The 18613-nt window shown below is 37.6% G+C and overlaps 1 protein-coding gene across 1 annotated transcript in view; it reads left to right on the top strand.

Annotated features, from left to right (window-relative positions):
* Nucleotides 1–16758: 16758 nt before the first annotated feature.
* The window catches only part of DOK5 (docking protein 5), a 45540-nt gene continuing 43685 nt past the window's right edge, over nucleotides 16759–18613 (top strand). Inside the window, exon 1 of the mRNA XM_013105461.5 lies at nucleotides 16759–16862. Within this exon, the coding sequence (XP_012960915.3) occupies nucleotides 16830–16862 (33 nt within the window). The 5' untranslated portion in view covers nucleotides 16759–16829. The remainder of the gene's footprint in view (nucleotides 16863–18613) is intronic.

The following is an 18613-nucleotide window of genomic DNA, read 5'->3' on the forward strand; positions in this document are numbered from 1 at the left end:
AATGAAAATAGTAATTGATCTAATTTACATTAGCATGCAAGTTATTCATTAGTGAACTGCATAGAATAAAATTAGTCTAGCCAGTTGAAAGACTTATTATTTCTGAAAGACTTATTTGTCTGTGTGTGTTCCTGCCCTTGGTGTGAGATATTTGCTGTACAGCTGGTAAATTCTCAAATTATATATAATTTCAGCAAAGAGCAGCACTGTGCAGATGACGCACATGAAAACAACTATCCAAAATGTCATTATATTTTGTTACAGAGATTCTTGATATATTTCACAACACAAACTTCTTTGCTTCTAATTTTCTTATGCTTTATTTCCTGCTATTTGTAATTCATATATGGAAGCTTGAAATTAATCCCTATTTAATCTTATTAGTCCTCTTACATAGCAGACATTTAATTTACTCTCTGCAATGTGAGGGCAGTAAAACAGGATTGATATTTAGGTATTAGTCACTTGCCCTCACAGAAGAGAAGCAATGCTTGGCACACCATTTTTCTAACTTGTTCTCACAAATGGGTGTGCACAGAGGTAGTCTGGGTACATGTATGAATAACTATCCATTTCTCATTCATTTATCTACTTCACTGATGACTCAGTCCCATGGGAAGGTTGTTCAGATCAGTGGGAACTAAATGCCATTAGCAATCCTTCAGTGACACTCCGCATCTATTTGGATCAGCCCTTCTGCTTACCAGGGGGTGTGCGAACCCTAGTGCTGTAGTTGTTCCCTACAATTCTTTACCTGAGATTTGGGGCAGTGAAAACCAGCACAATACTTCTGGGTGATAATGTCCTTCAGGAGCATCAGAAGAGACATTTTTAAAAGTTTCTCTGGGGATATTCATCCAATGTGCTGATGTTTTAAAATACATGACAACAGTGCTTTTCTATTGGGCTTTTCTTCAGAAGTCTCTAAGGGCCTTGCATAACATTTGTATGCACTAAAAGCCCAGTGAGATAATTTCATCCATCACTAAGTACGGCTAGCAGACTAGGCTGCAACAACTATTTCACAGCGACAAGATCACCAAATGGCTTTGGGGAGAGAATGCAGAAGAATCTCATATCCAGCTGAAATTGCAAGAGCACTTAGGTTGAATGTAATTACATGAAATACAGTTTGGCCAGAGCACCAGGAGAGAACCAGCCACCTCCTGGAGCCTGTCATCACTGCTAGAGGTGATGCTGAGGGGCTGCAGCTGCTGTGGGCTGTGTGTGAAGGGGGATTCATTTCACCTACCATGGTCTGTGAGGAAAAGCACCAGAACAGGCATTAGAGAAACGAAGTAGTCCTTGTGCATGTGCCTATGAATGTCAAAAGCACTCTAAATTAATCCCATTAAATCTTTGTAAATAAACTTTCTTCCAGGAAACTTTGTGAAATTAAGTAGATTTAGGTTTTGTCTCATGAGACGCAAGAATTATCAGATGGTAATACTGAGAAAACATCTTGATTTTTACAAACAACTGACTTTTACAAATGTTCAGATAAACTTGATAAAGCTTTATCATGAAAATCTCACCAGCCAAGCTTTCAAATTAAGTCAGCCTTATCGTGTCCTGGGGAGGGAATTCACAAGCGAACAGGAAGGATATGTGGGTGGTTCGTTTTAGGTGATATTAAGTAAAACTCTACAACCAGAGGCAAAAAAAAAATAAAAATCCAGCAGCTAACGTGGGGGTGTGATGAAACAGAAGGAAGAGAGTTACTTGCATTCAATCCTGAAAATAACCTTCAAATTCAGTAGTCATCTCAGCTGTAGTTATAAATACTGTGATTAAATTTCCTTTCTCTTTATTCCAGAAAATATTTGTAGAGAGAAGTGAACTGTTTTCTAAATACTGCTGTTCTTCATTTCCACTATGACTTTAATTTACAAAATCTTGGAAAGGAGAGTGGCTACACACACTGAAGTGGGGCCTGGGATTTATGGCACATGCAGGGTAGGCAAAGTACTTCTGAGTACCAGGCAACCCGCATGGAGTTACTGAAACCTCCACAATTTCTCACAGGTAAAAAAAAAAAAAAAAATGTTTATTGACAGAAAAGGAGAATCTATGGAAACCTCTGTGTCAAACAACCCCGATGACCATTTGTCCTTCAGCAATGTGAGCAACCTCCCAGCCACCTCTGTCACCTATGATTTCTTCAGAACTGAACTTCTGCTTCAGGAGGCTTCCGTTAAGCACCTTCAGTTCTTTTCTGAGTGTCCCTGCCAGGGTTTTATCTACTGAGTTTGAGTTTGGCCAGCAGGATTTTCTCATCAGAACCTTGTCACCTTTTTTTTTTTTCTTTTTCCCCTTCTGTACGTTTTACTACAGAGAGACTGGGTCCAGTTTATTTTTAACCTTACCTGCAGTTGTTCCAAGCAGCAAGGAATGACATTCAAATACAAAATCCTTTGTTACGTTACATCTTTGCTAAATTGTCTGCATTTTAAATTCAGAAATTGCAATAGGCCAAATACTAGAATAACTTTTCTGCTCTTGCAGAGCAACTGAGAGCAGAGTTTGGTCCAGTTTCCCCATTTTTAATCACCATAATGCTAACAGAACCTAGAGTTATGAATGCACTAACAGTAAATGAAAAACGGCATTGCAAAGTAAAGTGGCAGGTGGATGCATTTGCTCATTATATACTAAACCCAAGCAGTTAATGCCTTTGCTGGTTAATTGCTTTGCCTTCTATTTTAGACCAAAAGAAGTCAGATTTGAATATAAATTGGGGTGCCACGTTCATCATGTCCCATTTTTTTATGGCTAATTAACTTTCTTTTACATTTAAACCACTAAAGACATTTTAATTTCAGACTCGCAAGCACCATTCTCACCATTTAAAATTCCAACAAGGGATCACAGACAATCTGAAATTCATTATTGGCTATTGCACCAATACATCAGATCACTGAAGAACAAAGTGTTACTGCAAAGATTATTTGTTGTTGCAAGAGCTTTCAGAGCTCTGCTATTTGCAGAGCAGGCTAATGAAATATGGACATGTTTACAAAAGATTGCTCATAAGAGATCATTTTGAGCACTCTAGTCAAATCTTTCTATTTGGTACATTAATTGCTCTTTTACAATAACAGTGGGGGTTTTAAAAGAACAATTTTATTATTGAAGGTTCATTTTCAGAGTGGAGGGATTTTTCTTTCTATTTTTTCTGTAAGTATCCACAAAGGTAAGTTGAATTACTGCAAATGATTTAGCCCGGAGGAAAGTATGCATTTTTAACAAATGATAATTGCAAAACACACTTCAGTGACAGAGTGCTTTTGCACCATTCATTCCTTGAACATATTTCCTTATTTAATATTTTGATAACAATCTTTTGCAGCCCCAATTGCATAATGTTAAAAATCCTTTCAAATATGACAATAGCAAGCACCTGCCACACGTGATGCCTGAGTTTTGTTAGTTTCATTGCTGGAAAGGAGAGCTTTTGCCCAAGGAGGATCTAATGCTTTCTAGCAGCAGAGGTGTTTGAGGAGAGGCAGTATCACCCAGGGCTCAGCAATCATCCTGGTGCAGATTCCTTTTGGTTTTGGGCAAACCGGGGTCTCTGCCCTAGGTGACCATCTGGTAAATAATTGTGAAAGCTGGGGTGCTCAGTCTGTGCTGTGTTTGCACTTATTCAAAACCCCAAATCCAGCCCAGAATATACTGAATTGGTCTTAACCTGCTTTTTATTTTTATTTTTTAATTTATTTTTCTGTCTCTCCTTAAGAAATAGGGGGTGTGGGGGAAAAAGCAATCTGCTTTTGTTCCATCTAGACTGGCACTAGCTAAATTCCCAGGTGATTTGTGCCAGGTATTTCCAGCAACTCTGTGTGCTTATGTGGGACTCACCAACCTGCCTTTGCGTGCAGATGTTGCGGTGACTGCATACCAACTTACAGAAATGTTTTCTTTCTCAGACTGTTACTAAGACAACAGTTCCACTCTGTTCTTTAATGCAAATTTGTTTTTTTTTTTTTTTTTTGAATGATCATAACCAGTTCTTCTGCCACTCCTTGCATTTCTCGAGTCATTTTTAGTTCCCACATTGCCTCAGGATACTTGCAGGGTGCTGACTTGTTAATTATACAGTCTCTCTATTCTCTGATACGCCTAAGAATATGCTGGCAGATGCTGCTGTACTTGTTCTCCTTTACAACTGGTAGAGGAATGTAGTGTGTAGAATGTAGTGGTGTAGAATGACTGCATGATGACTGTCTTTTGGCCCAAAAGGCAAGGGCTGGGTTTCTGGTGCATACTCATGTACATATTCATCAAATGTTTGTAGCATCACATTGTGGTTTCAAACCATTGTGATTCAATTCATTGCCACACTGCTCCTCATAACATGCACTGGACTGAAAACCAAAGAGTGGGATGAGAAGAACTACATTTGACCTGAGAGGAATTTGTGTGCTTAAAAAAAAATAATCTATACAATAATGGTACTTAAGGAATCTGGGAATGTAGCTCAGATGCAGCATGGCTGAAATTAAGTATTAATGTTGAAATTAACTTCCTAGAGAATTGGCTATTGCTATTAATTTTGCATTGAGGGTGCTCCACTGTAACGAATATGGTTGGCAGTAGAAAACCTTAAGACAGGGAGAGAGGTTAGATCAAGAAAACACCCTAATCACATAAATCATTACTCCAGGGCAAAATGTAATGAGTATTTTTCAAACATGAGCTGTCTGCACTGTGACATCCATTTAACATCGTACCATCATGCCACACCAATAATTCGTTAAGTTTAATGAAATCCTTCTCCCCCCTTGTGTCACCCATGCTTTTGATTAGTCTGAAGGTATTCACAACAATACTCAGTATTGATTTCCCTATAAAGACAGCTTCTTGGTCCCCAGGGATAAATGTGGGAGCAAGTGACACTTGTGACCGTACAGATTTCAGATTAATGGGCTGCTCTGCTATGACTAAAAGAAATGATAGTCACCTTGTGGTATTAATCACTTCGTGACAGTCTGTCCTAATTGCACCATTTTAAAACCTGTATAGAAAATTCAGCTTCCAGGGTTAAATCATGCTATTGTACATCATCCATCCTAGTAGTGATGTCCATGTTTTCAGGAGAAAATGTTGCATAAAAATGGTGCAGAAGAGCAGATGCTACACTGAGGTATTTTCCAGGTCTTGTATTACCTCTGACTTCTGAGCACACACAAACAAGTTCCCATACCGAACACAATGACAGAAATGTCTCTGCAGTCACAGGCGAAAATTTGGAGCAAAACTAAAGAAACATTTTGGTTTAGTAATGGCTTCATCTGAAAGAATGATTGCAAGAGAGGGATCTGGCTGAGAGGCCGTATTTATCCACTTGATGCATATGTGTGTTTACTTACATTTACATTGGAAAAATAGTCTGATACGTTCAGCTTTTACTTTCCCATTTGGGAAATATAAGTATCCATTTAGCTGAATAAAATATAGCCATCTTTGGAACTGCTTACATCTTTTCCTCCTGATCTCTCGTTTATAACTCACTCTTGAACACCAAGGATGTTGATCGCTGGAATCTTGTTAATTCCCCTGTGGGACGCCAAGCTTTACTGACTTCCAGCCTTATCAGCCAGGAGACAAATGGAGCTGTTTGTCTTGTTTTCTCTTTTATTCCATGAATTACAGGTTTGATCCAAATCCCATTAAACTCTGTGTGTGTTGGATTGTTTTCCTATTGCAAAGCTGTTGTACTTCTGTAAGCTATTAGGAAGAGGGAAGAGCCTCCACCAGCTGTTGACTGGGTTTGGTATCATGCTCCTAACGCTCTTTAACTGCTGGTGAGTGTCATCTGCAGAACTGTAGTAATACCAACATCATGCTAAAAAGGTGACTTTACAAAACAAAAACAAACAAATAAACAAACAAAAACAAAACAAACAAAACAAAACAACAAAAAAAAACAAACAAAACAAACAAAAAAAATACACACAGCAATCTAACTACATTGCAGAGGTATTACAGGGTTTCATAGAATATTTGGTGCAAAAGATATGATAATTACTGCAAACATATACGTAAACCTGTATACAGCTATGTGTTTTGCAATATAAATGATGCTTTTAACTGTTTTATACTCTTTATCTGGCAGACAATTATTCATGTAAGGCATTTTTTGTAATCAGACATGTTCTGAACCATAAACTAGGTATGTCTCAATTATGAAGTATTTCCACCAGGACCTCACAGTGTGCTGGAGGAAGGAAATGTATGCTCTTTTTCCCCTGTGAAAACTCTAAATCACCAAGAAGCTTGTTTGCACTGTCTTTGTGGCAATAGATCCTTTATGTTGACTCTCTTTCTGGCTCTTGCTTTCAAACAAGGTACTGTGCTAAAACAAGAAAAGGCTGTAACCTTTTTTAAAACCACAAGTCATCACCTTTTTGCTAGTTTTGCTAGTATTTGTACCGATTTTAACATGGTGAGGTCATGGTAAGAACCAAGATTCCTCAGTCTCATAATAACAAAAATAATGATACTAGGGTGACTGTTTAAAGGAAAGACAGCATGCTTTATCAAGAAATAAAATAAAGCTACAGACAGTTCAGCCTCTGCAACATGTTAAATTGTGTTTGGAAGACTGGGGATGGTGACGGGTGTCCTCACAGCTCTTCTTAACCCCCTCCATGTGTAGAAGGGGTTGGCAGGGTGCCTGTGGGACTGTGAGCACACTGCTACCAGCCATAATCTCTGAGCAGCCCAGTTGTTGCCTACAGATGATAGGGCTTTTCCTGGAATCAGGTTAAGAAGAGCAGTGTGCACCCCAAACCAGCAAGTCCCTGCACAAACCAGAGCAGGTGGAGAAGTCTGGATGCACACCAGGGGGAGAGAAATCATGTGTCCCTGTACAGACCACATGCACCACCACAATTGGGGTGGCAGTGGTAGACATGGGGTGAAATGCAAAGCTGGGGGTGAATGCTTCAGCTGGTTGCTTCGATGGGACACGAATAAAGCCATGTGTCCTTACATGATAGTTACCCATTTGCTGCTGCCACAGACTGAGTCAGTCTCATTAGCACACCACTGCATTCAGTTTTTCTCTTAATTTCTTCATTGGGTTAAGCTTCAGTAAGCATCTAAGTATATTTTTCCATTCAGCGAAGTAGAGAAAGCAGATGTACAATATGCAATGTTGTTTATGCGTTGTCAATGGAATAGAGATGGGAATATTTTACAAAGATTTTTTTCTTCCTATTTATGATTAAAAGAGCAAACAGCAATTGCTGTCATTACAATGAATGAGAGTTAGTGAATGAACGTGACCCAGAAATATGATTTTAGACTTTTTCCCCCTTAATTTCACCAAAGGCTATGAAGATTGATCAGACCTGTAATATCAGGGGACATTAAGTTGAATAGTTCCATTGGAACTGTAGTGTCTACATCTTGCCAAAATACTGCTTTTGTCTAATTAAGGAATACATACATTTTTATATATTATATATATTTCTAAAATTCTTGTCATAGAAAGAATTGGGAGTTTTAAGCAATAGTGTAATTGCTCTTATCTGCTTGTCAGATACATTCTCACTTGTTCTGTGTTAGTTTGTCACATATTTTGTAATTACTATTAACCATATGAAATTTTCTCAAAATGAAATGTACTGCCAACATGGTCATTTGCAGTTTTTCAGTTTGAGTTAAACAGATCTTTGTAATAAACCTAAAAATGTCTTTTGATCTTATACACTGTTTCAGGAGCCTTCTTAGCTTCAGCTTCATCACACTCAATTTTGACTTCCAGTTCTGAGTAACATGTTTGGTGAAATATCCTTAGGAATATTACAAAATTAACACAGGTTGATTTCACCACTTATTAATTTTGCATGTATTAAATGACATTCTTGAAACATTATTTTTTCTTCTTTCCTATTTTTATCAGTGAAAGTATTTCCCACCTCAAGGCATTTCTTACAGTGCTTGCAAGGTATTATTTAGTTTCCATATGTGCATGCATGCACAAGTTATCATGACCTTTTTGCATGGAAAATAGTTTTGTTGGTGTAAAAGCTTTTTTGTTTAATATGGTGCTCATCTTTGAGAAATGAGGTAGCAGGTTTTCTTAGCTCAATGGAATTCTGTTACCTTTACATGAGACGGTTGCAATGGTTTTTCCAACCTAAGCAGGTAAAAATTGCTGTCATTGTAGCTTGAGGTATTGGACGGTATTGCCCCCTGCTCTGACCTTCTTTCCATGGTGTCTTATATTTGACAGTATTTTATTGTCCCTCATGGTGCTTCTGCTGTAGTCCAGCATTGCTAAGTACACAGTAGATCAGGTTTTCATTCTGCTTAGCTGGTAGCATTAACTGAAAGTCCATAGAAAGATTCAGTGAGTGAAATGCACATAAGTATCATAAAAATTCTGCCTGTTAAACTATTTTTCTTCTAGAAATCAAGATATGAGCAAAAAATAAAAATAAAAAAATCCCAAAATTACAGAAAATCAGTTGTAATACATCCAGAATTATTAAGGTTGTCTGGGGCTGAGATATCCATTATGAGATGTGCAGACCTGTTTGAAAACCTAAATCAAAACTCCAGTCACACATCTTCTGACTCTAATCTGTAACTCAAAGATGGTACAAAACAAGCCATACTCAGGGTCATGTTATCACTCTGAACCTAAAAGGCCTAGAAAGTAATTTACAACATGAAAAAATATTTAGTAGTGATAGTAAAGAGAGGGCTCTGGGGCATTAAAAACATTCAAATTCTCACAACACTTGAAATCCAGTCTTAAGAGGTGGCAACAATGCTTGCACATTTAAAACAAACTTAGAGATTCCATTTTATGTATTTCATCTCGCAGTGTTTTCAAGGAGCTTTTAACAATGCAATATAATCAAGTTACTTAATTTAAGATGGATATATACAGAAAAAAACTCATGGGGAAAAATGCTGAAGAATTCTAGTCAACAGAATTAACAACTGCTTATGCTTTTAAAACCAGAAATCTCACAACTGGACCTTTTATAACAAGTAATTGTACATGTGTTTTGCTCATGAAAATAACCAATTGGCAAGAATATTTATGAAAACAATATGAGCAATTAGATTTGCAATTATACATTTCATTTTATTGGCAAACATTCCTTCTGCAGTTTGTAACAAAGAGGAAAATGTGATGAGCAGCCTTAGGATGACACTAAATATTACACATAAATACTCTTTAGCAAATCTATCCCAAGAAAATCTAATGGAAACCACTGATTTTCTTAAAAAGGAAATAACATTTGGTTAAAGTTTAATGTTAAGGAAATGAACTGTCACATAGTATAAGGCTTGAACAGACTGAGAAGGGATGACAGCAACGCCTGTTTCAGACCCAAATGCTGCTGAAATGCCATGGTAACACTCATGCATTATTTATTTCCATGACTAAATATAAGCACTTTTGCTATCCTGAACTGAACCACAGCTGGGAATTCAAGTTTTCTTTCAATACAGCCCATCAGCATTACCAATCTATCAATGTTACTAGGCAGGCTTTTCAATTAACCAAGTACTTCAACCCTCTCACACCACGCATCGCCACAGTCGTGCCAGGCCCTGTGAGAGGACGCAAACTGTCCTAAGGGTCTTCACTACAAGAAACCTGGCAGAAGGTTGGTAACCAAATGGGTTGCCCTTGCAGCCTGCATGTCATTATTTGTGCACCTTCTGTATTAAAGTTTTAGAACTTGTGAATTCTTGCAGTAAAAGTTTAGTTGTGGACAATTTCTTGTCATCCAAACTTTGCAGCATGTGTTGGGATTCATAACCGTGATGAAATCATCCAAGGCAAAAGCTGAAGACCAATGTGCCCACTGGTGCAGTATCATTCAACTGAAAGGAACGAAATTTTGACAGTTTAGATTCACTGAGACACTAAACTAAAGTGTTTAATAAAATTACGATGAGCAGACACCAATTTCTCCATGAAAAACTCAGAACTAGTGCTATTGATAGAGAATGAAACAGGCCTCAGAAGTGCTCATCTGTCATTTGAGAAGTTAGGCCCTGAAGCAGCCCGAGCACACAGCAAGCATTATTACATGAGTAAGACCATTAATTTATAACGTCACTAAGGAGCTGCTTTAAATTAGGTTTGCAGTTGAGGATTGTGGTGAGTCAGGGCTGTAGCATTTTAGGGCTCAGGGTCAAAAATTACAGAAAGGAGATTCGAGAGAGAAACTAATCCTTCCCCACAAAGATCCCATATGAAGGCTGGACTTTCTTGAGGGGGCAGGAAAGGATGAGAAGTGTGGAAAAATAGGTTTCCCGGTCAGGCAGGTGCTTTCACTACTGCCAAAAGACCTGGAGACATACAGGTTTCTGGAGTAGGTTTGTCCCTTGCCCTTCTGATTGTACCCTATGGCCCTGCCTAAAGCTTCCTACATCCACAGCAGAATGGAAATATTCTGAATGCCTGTATGTTGTAAAAGCCTCCTTCAAAACGTAATAAATGTACTATCAGAGGAACCTGACAGGCATACAAATCCCACAGAAAATTCATTACGAGTTGGACTTCTTTAAGCTCTTCTGAAAAGCTCAATCCACACAACTATTTCTGAAGCATGAAAGCGATACCCAGAATTTCTGTAATAGTGCCAAGAGCAGAGTATACTGCCAGTTTTTCACTCCTGCTTCAAGCTCTGGCAATCAAAGGCGGCAGGTAATGTTGTTACAGTAAGATTAGACACCATTTAGAAATGACTTCTCCCCCATCCATTGGCCTTAGTTTGTTTTGAAACAAAAAGATTGATGTTGAATGTATAAATTCATAAGGACTCACTCTGAATGACCACAATTTGAATTTCAATGCAGTAAGACAGATGGCAAGTGTAGTTTGATCATAAGTTGTACAAAGAATCCTTCTATCAATTTTCCTGTTTTCTAAAATGTATGGAAAAAGGTCAATATGAAGCTGAGTAGATAATTTTCAGGATGGCTGGTTATTAGCTAAAACATAAAGTAGGGGAAAAGAGCAATACACACCCAAACTACCCATGTTGTACGACAATTCAGTAGTAACACTCTCAAAGGAAAAATCAGTATAACCTATTTAAACAAAAATGTAATGTCGTTCGGATTCATTCATATGTCAAAGAGTGACCAGACTCAAAACATAACAGATGTCCACAGAGGACTTACTCATTTTCAACTTTCAGATACTTATTTGGCAAAGAACTGTGTGGATGCTCTTCCTTAACCTCTGTGTACCAAACTTTTCTCTCCTGAAGGGTAGGAGCTGGAAGGGACATGAATCTGCATGTTATTGTGCTTCAGATAGTTATCTGAGTGACCTTAACTAAACCAAATGGTTTGTTATTGGTTACAGAGCAAACAGGTTATACAGGATGGTAGTAACTCTTCAGTACTACATTTTTTAATAACATAACATTTTAGCTTAGTGCTTTTTATCACCTAAATTCACATATTATTAATATCCACCAAACATTTTTAATGTTACAGACTGCTTATTTAAAGAATGTTAGAATCAAGAAATAGATGGGTCTGGCCACAAATAATGCCAAAGTTAAATTTGAATTAATCTAACACTTGAATGTCAGTAAGGAAATAAATACACTGCTGACAAGACATGTTAATGTTGTGCAGCGCATGTTTCTCAAGTTATCTGTGTTGTTTTTGTTTATGAATGAATGCTCTTTGAATGTTTATGCCTGGGCTTTTCTCCCCCTCTCTCTCCCTGCTAATCAATGTGTATATCCCCCATTTAGGACAACAGATGAGTCCCCAGAGCTAGCTGAGCCTTGGCAAGCAAAGTCACCTGTGTTAATGAATACTCATTTGAAATAATTTACATGAGAGATGCAATTTACAATATTTTCTGTGTAAACTGTATGAAAATCAAGTATAATTGGGCATTAAGTCATTCTTCTCCATTCCTCAGGGAAGTAGCTGCATCAGAAAGGTCTGTGTATTCTACCCAATACAGCCAGATGTTCAATTTATCACAGCTTTGTTAGAAAACTTAATAAACTTTGGGTAATAGTAAACAAATATTTTTACTGACACATCCTGCAGTCAAAAAAAAAAAAAATATATATGCACGTTTTTGCATTACTTTTGAGTGACCTGACCCATAATTGAAATTAACCCTTTGGCAACCTTTTGCTATTTTAGACAATCTAAGCCTGTTTTTGCATTTCCTCCTCAAAGTCTTGAACAACAGCAATATTTAAAGCCCTCAGGGGCGGAGGGCATGTGGAATGAAATCCCACACTATTTTTGACCAAGACCATGGGAAATCTGAGGAGCCAAGTAGTCTTTGAGAAGCTTTTCCTATTTGTGGTCTAGACTTGTGTTTGTGGTTTGGGAAAATAGACTAGGAAGCACTGTAGTTGACATTGCCACTGTACTAAGAAATGAACCCAGACAAGTCCCCTTAAATCTTCAGCATTGTCAGTGCAAATGCAATTAATAAATTGTGTCTCACAAAGAAAGGTCACAAGTGACTCAGTTTAAAGCACTTGCAATTGATGGGTAGTTCACAGAAGTTTACAAAATCTATTTTCCATACAGAGCCTCTCACTATGTGGTGTTATGGAGTTATGCAAATGTCTCTGATCATTTCTTGGGGAGAGGGCTAGATTTATTACAAGTACTAGGTTTGTGTCTGTGTAATAAACAATGAATTACTGTCCTGGAGTCTGCGTTATTTGAGCTAGTCTTTCATTTTGTAACAACTTGAATTTCCATCTTTAAAGTTAGTTAAGAAATCTGTAAATATGGGCTACCTTTTTAAAGAAGTGAGATGCTGGTTTTCTATGTGAACCGAGTGTTCCCAATTGTGTGTGCAGGAGGGTGATTGATGCAGTCTTTTGTCTCGGCTCTAGTTAAGGACAGTCAGAAAGTACATCTTTTTAGTTAGCTATCTTCTCCAATAATTCAGTATAAAGGTACTGTGATTCAGTCATCATTCTTTCTTAGTCTTTTGTTTTTCTTATAAAGGGAAATAGCTTGCTTCTTAGTGCATCACAAAGCACAACCCTTCATTCACTAGCTCCATGTAAAGGGATTGACATATTGGAAGAATGATGTGGAGAACAAAATCCATCCTTCATACCTTCCTCATTCAATAGCTCCAACGTGTAGGGCTCTCGGAGAGCTTCAGCTTCTCTGACCTACAAGTCATACTGCAGTGGAGAATGATATTTAGTTTTTCATTCATTCATTTTATCCAGATGCCCCGTTTTGGTAAATGCTTACACAAATTTAACTGCTTAACTGCACAATGAAACATTAAAATACAGCCCGCAAATCTACTGATTATAGAAGGCAGCATACAATATCAAACTCTGCATTGCAAACTGACACTACTTGACATCTTTTCCAAATGCCATCTGCAAATACTATAATTAGAATACAGAGTTTTTTCTAACTCATTTAACAGCAACAAAAAGATCAAAAAACTTTCAGGCATAAATTTTCAGTAGACATGCAGCAATAAATCCTTAAATATGCACTGAGTCAGGATAAGAATTTGCCTTGTAGACATATTGTTAACATAGACATCAAATTAGCTTGACATGAGCTCAGTAATTAGTACTTCGGGCAAAACAATGGAAAATAAATTTCACTGCGATCAATCGCTATTGGAATATCCATGAATACATAGATTGAAGTCTAATTTGGAAACAGCTCACATTTAAAATTGTGATATAATGTAAAGAAGTTTCTATTTGAATTTTCAAGTGAAAGTCTTAATATTTGGGTTTAAACTGAAACTTGTGGGATGCTTTTCTTGCTCCATAATAATAAAAAATACTGATGAGGTCTAGTACAGTCTCAGTGCTAGTAGTAACTCCAAACCCTCTGCCTAGACAACATTAGCAGAGACAAGGTTTAGGTTCCTGTAGGATGTACTACAGATTTTCAGATAACTTTAAATATAGGGCCTGGCTTAAATATTTCCCTGGCTATCATTAACACTGTCCCAGACAAGTTCCTCAGTGAGCACACAATAGGCAAAACATCTGTTTATGTCATGGTTCATAGAAATTTGTCTGCTAAATCCCACTCACAGCTTGATGTTGGCAATTTGAGTCTTGAGATACCTTTTCACTGTCTTGGAAAGTGCTGCCTTGCCCCAGAAGGTATTTATTTTTTAACCTCAGTGATGGTAGGGCGTGTTTTGGAGGATCTCTTGGAGAAATTGTTCAACTTCAGGCTGTCCCTGGTAGCTCCAGAACTGAGCTCTGGACTTTCTACCGTACCGAGAGCCTTCTGCATGAGCTGCTAATGCTTTCCATGAGAGGGGAAACTAAGGACTTGCATCTTTTTTCTCTGATTTAGTGTCATGACTGTATTTCAAGAAAGGTTGTACTGGGTCTGTCTTGGCAGCAGCAGCCGGTATGGCAAGAGGGGCACAATTATAGAGAAGTAAGCAGTCAATAGCTGAGATCTGCTGTCATTTAGAGCTTTGAGGATGAGATTTCACTCCTTGACAGAAGAATCAGCCAAGAGGGCAAGAAATGGGCCTAGGAGGTCTGCCCAGCACTCTTGACCACACTTCCATCCCCTTGTCTGTGCATCTAGAGGACTAGGCCATGCACAGGCACCACGATACCACTGCTATGTCAGGTAATCCTACTTAGCAGATATGTTTTAAAAAACATGCTGTCAGGTGTAGCTGGGCCATCCCCAGTGAAACCCACCTCCACAAGAAGTGCAGCAAAGTCCAAAAATCACAAATGTGAATGAGTCTTGCCTGGGCCCATGGCATAACCTGCATAACCTGTTGCTAAGGTCTCAGTCTTTGGCACTGCTGCATTGCCTACTCACAGCTCAACAAATACTACAGTTGTGTATTTTGGGACCTCCTCTGGGAATAATGTTCTTGTGCTGGCTTGGACTGGAAATACCAAAGAGGCAGCCAGGGAAGGCTGCAATTGCACAGATTATAACACTCCAGCTCCTCCGTAGCCAAAGATCAGAGCGAGCTGTCAGTCTCAGAGCTGTGCTTTGATACACTGCAGACTCTGATAAATTACACGTAGGAACAGGAAGGATGGATGGTGACCTTGTGACCTGCCACTCAGTCCTGCTTAATCCCTCCAGCCATGTTCTGCAGATGCAGGAAGGTCCCTTGATGTATGTCTTCAGGAGAGCGACAATGAAAAAGTTGCTTAAATGCTTGTAGCTGTCACAGAAATACAAAGCAAGCAAAATGAATGTTGGGTGTTTCGGTAGCTAATGTTACCCTGGATTCACTTTGCTTGCAGATTCAGTCAGTATATATTTATTTCTGTCTTAACATGCACTCTGTTGACAGTAATTTTGTTAGGGACAAAATATTTCAATCAGAAACAGAGTTTCCAGTAAACAGATGCATTTCATTTGCTGCTTTTTTTTTTTTTTTTTTCTCACACTATCTTTTCTGCCTCTCACCACCTTGGCCTACATGAAGCAAAATTATTTGAATGAATTGTGCAGAGGCAAGGTAATTTCAGTGCCTACTGCTGCAATATTGCTATACAAAATTACACGTTAGCCAGGTTAATAGATTATTTATTTTCATTAAATATTGATTACCAGTTACTTATGCTGACAGCACTTTCCTGTTTACTGTTAAAGTGTCTACATGCTTCTGTTATTTTATGGTGGTGGCAGTGGAGGTATAAGTTAACCATTTGGTCTCATGAATTTTCATGTTTTGACACTGACTGATCTGCATGGTAATTCTGCCAATGACCTGTGAATGCATTTCTCTAATGCAACTTTATACCTAATGTATTCAAAAATCCCTGTAGCGAATGAGGATGTTTTAACCAAGGGTCCTGCCCTCAGTTACCAAGAAAGATGCCTCAGTCTAGCCCAAATCTCACAAAGGTTTCCTAAATTCTGTGACATTGCTCTTCTGCCTGAAGCTGTGCTGTGCAGCCTTACTGGCATGTTGGAAATAAAGACACAGAAGAAGATGTGAGAATAGAGAAATGTATCCGAGAAGTCCCTCCATTTCTATGGAATTCATTCATTCAAAATCAATTAGTATGATACACAAATGGTGAAGGATGGGAATTCCAGAGCAGTTTTGTACTGTGAATTCAGTGTATGGTTTTGCATTAGCACCAGCAGCAGAACGAACAATGATTGTAGGACAAAACTAATCAAATGTCCACATTGCAAAATACAGTAAATTCAGAGTAATTTTTTTTAAATAATTATTATTTTTTTCAAAATGAAATATGACTGAGCAAGATTTGCTTCATGATGCAAGGCAGCTCTACAGATATGTCTTTAAATAAATAAAAAAAAATAATCAAAGGTTTGCAATAGTATAGTTAAAAAATAAACACTTTTTAATAGTAATGATACTTTTAAATGTTTGCTCATTATCTGTTGTATTACTTGCAGTTAGAACTAGTCAAAATTCATAATTTCCACTGCAAAAATAAAAATTAAATGTCAAAATTTATCTGACTCCAAAATAAAATTAGACATGGGAACGTCAAATCCTTTTCATGGAGGTACTAGATTTGAAATATTGCATTCTGGTAACCTCAAAGTACTTGATAAGGTCAGAACACTTCATTGTGACGTTATCATTTCTAAACTACTCTGAAAAAGTCAAAACAATAGTGGAAAAATGTTGGCGTCTTGACCTTATGGAAACAAAATGTTATAGGAGCTTTTCTTAAAAAAAATATTGATGCATGTTGTACGTTTCCAGAAAATCATTTCAGGGTGATCAAATCAGAAACTTTTTTTTTTTTTTGTCAGGCAATGCTTGACTAGCACCAGCTCCATCTGTTCAAGGAAATAACTTTCACAGAAAATACTGCTTCCATAAAATGTCCTCTGCAGTTTCCTTACTGTTTAACCTGGTAAGTGTCAGAGATGTTTGTCAAATATCGCCTTTAGACTGTGATGAAATAATGTCATGGACACAGGGGATGGCATACTGCAAATATAATAAGGTGAATGTAATTCTTTTTGAAATGTTAGTATGGCATTTAGAAAAAAATGACACCTTCATTTTCAGTTGAAATGTGTAACAGTGATTTCTGTTTTCAGAGCCTTAAAAGCAAATGAGCTTATACAATGATACATTACTATGAGATTAGGATATAACAATAAACCACTGAAATTATTAGCAGCAGTCTAGTACTTCAAAGTGACCCCTGATTCTAGCTTCATAAGAAATAACAGTAATAACATTGTCATTAAAAGGAAAAGAATCTGCATTTCAATGAAAGCTTATTAAAAAGGTTTTATACAGTTTTGAGTACAGATAAACATGTGCAGCATTTCCTTACTGGGAGTGCAAATGGTCAATAGACCCCTAGGGGGAGGAAGGAAAGAAGGACTCCTGTCAAAACAGTGAGAGAACACATTTGCATTGGTATTGAAAACCTGGTAAACAATTTCTTTTTTTTTTCCTAGTGATAGTACTGGGCTGAAAACATAAACAATAAGAGTTTTCTGGCACATTCTTGAAACATATTACACACATGGAAATTAAAATTCAATTTTTTTCTTTGAACCATAGCATGTGCAAGGGATTTATTTATATTATTCAAAGTAAAAACGTAAGTGGACCCTAATATCTGAATTCATCAAAGAATAAGCACAGGCTTAAGTCAACCTTTACTTAGTAAAGCTCTTAGGAATGTGTTTACCTGCAAGAATATGCTAGTGACTAATGAAATCAGCAGTATATGTTTATAGATACAGGAAGAGATTAAAAAAGAAGCCTAAACTTGCTGAAAAAAACATCTAAAGTGGCTCTGTAATTTGTTTCCTGCCACAAATGCCTTTGAAATCAAAATAAATGCTCTCTGTTTTTAGAATATACTTGATTCTTCCAGCATTAGTGTTTTTATGGTACTTGAGATTGTGAAATATGTTTGTGCACTGAATTCATGTGTCTATGCAAGATGAAGCAGGCTGAGTGTCTCAACTCTTCTAGCTTTCAATCAGTAATGAGATCTAACAAATGGTGCTATGGAACTGGTATTAACAGTGTTTTTGGTTGTATACAACATACTTAAGAAGATTATATAACTTAGCAGTTTGGCAATGAAGTACCTATGCAACTTCTGAGTTCTTTTAGGGACATTTTATCCTACTGCAAGGACTTGTCTCAATAATCTTCTAATTTGTGGTATTTGGTGCAAAGATGTTGAAGGTTTTTTTTTTTTTTTTTTGTTTCTATCTGAAGCTGTGTTATTTTATGTGTTCTGTAAAATAGCTTAGTGAAAAAGAGAGGGAAGTGTAAAATAATAACATAGACTCTGAGGCAAGGACTGCAGACTTGTTTCATTCATCCTAAACGAATTAGCCCTCCAGCTAGAAAGTCTTGCTCTCTACCTCTGTAACCACCTGTTCAATTAAAGGTTTGTAAAACCTCACAAGGCATAACCACCTCTTCAGGCGAGAGCAAAAAACACCACACTGTTACCACAGCAGAGCAACCAGTGTTGTTTGTGGCTGCTTCTAAAATGAAGGAGCTATACATCTAAACCGGAAAGGGGCCAGTTTTAATCACAGGTGAGTGTCGTAGTCATTGAACAACTAAACAAAAACAAACATTGCTGCTATCTTGCCTTGGGCTTGGCACAGATGTGAGGCTTTC

The sequence above is a fragment of the Anas platyrhynchos genome, chromosome 21 (genome assembly GCF_047663525.1).
Source record: "Anas platyrhynchos isolate ZD024472 breed Pekin duck chromosome 21, IASCAAS_PekinDuck_T2T, whole genome shotgun sequence".
NCBI lineage: Eukaryota > Metazoa > Chordata > Aves > Anseriformes > Anatidae > Anas > Anas platyrhynchos.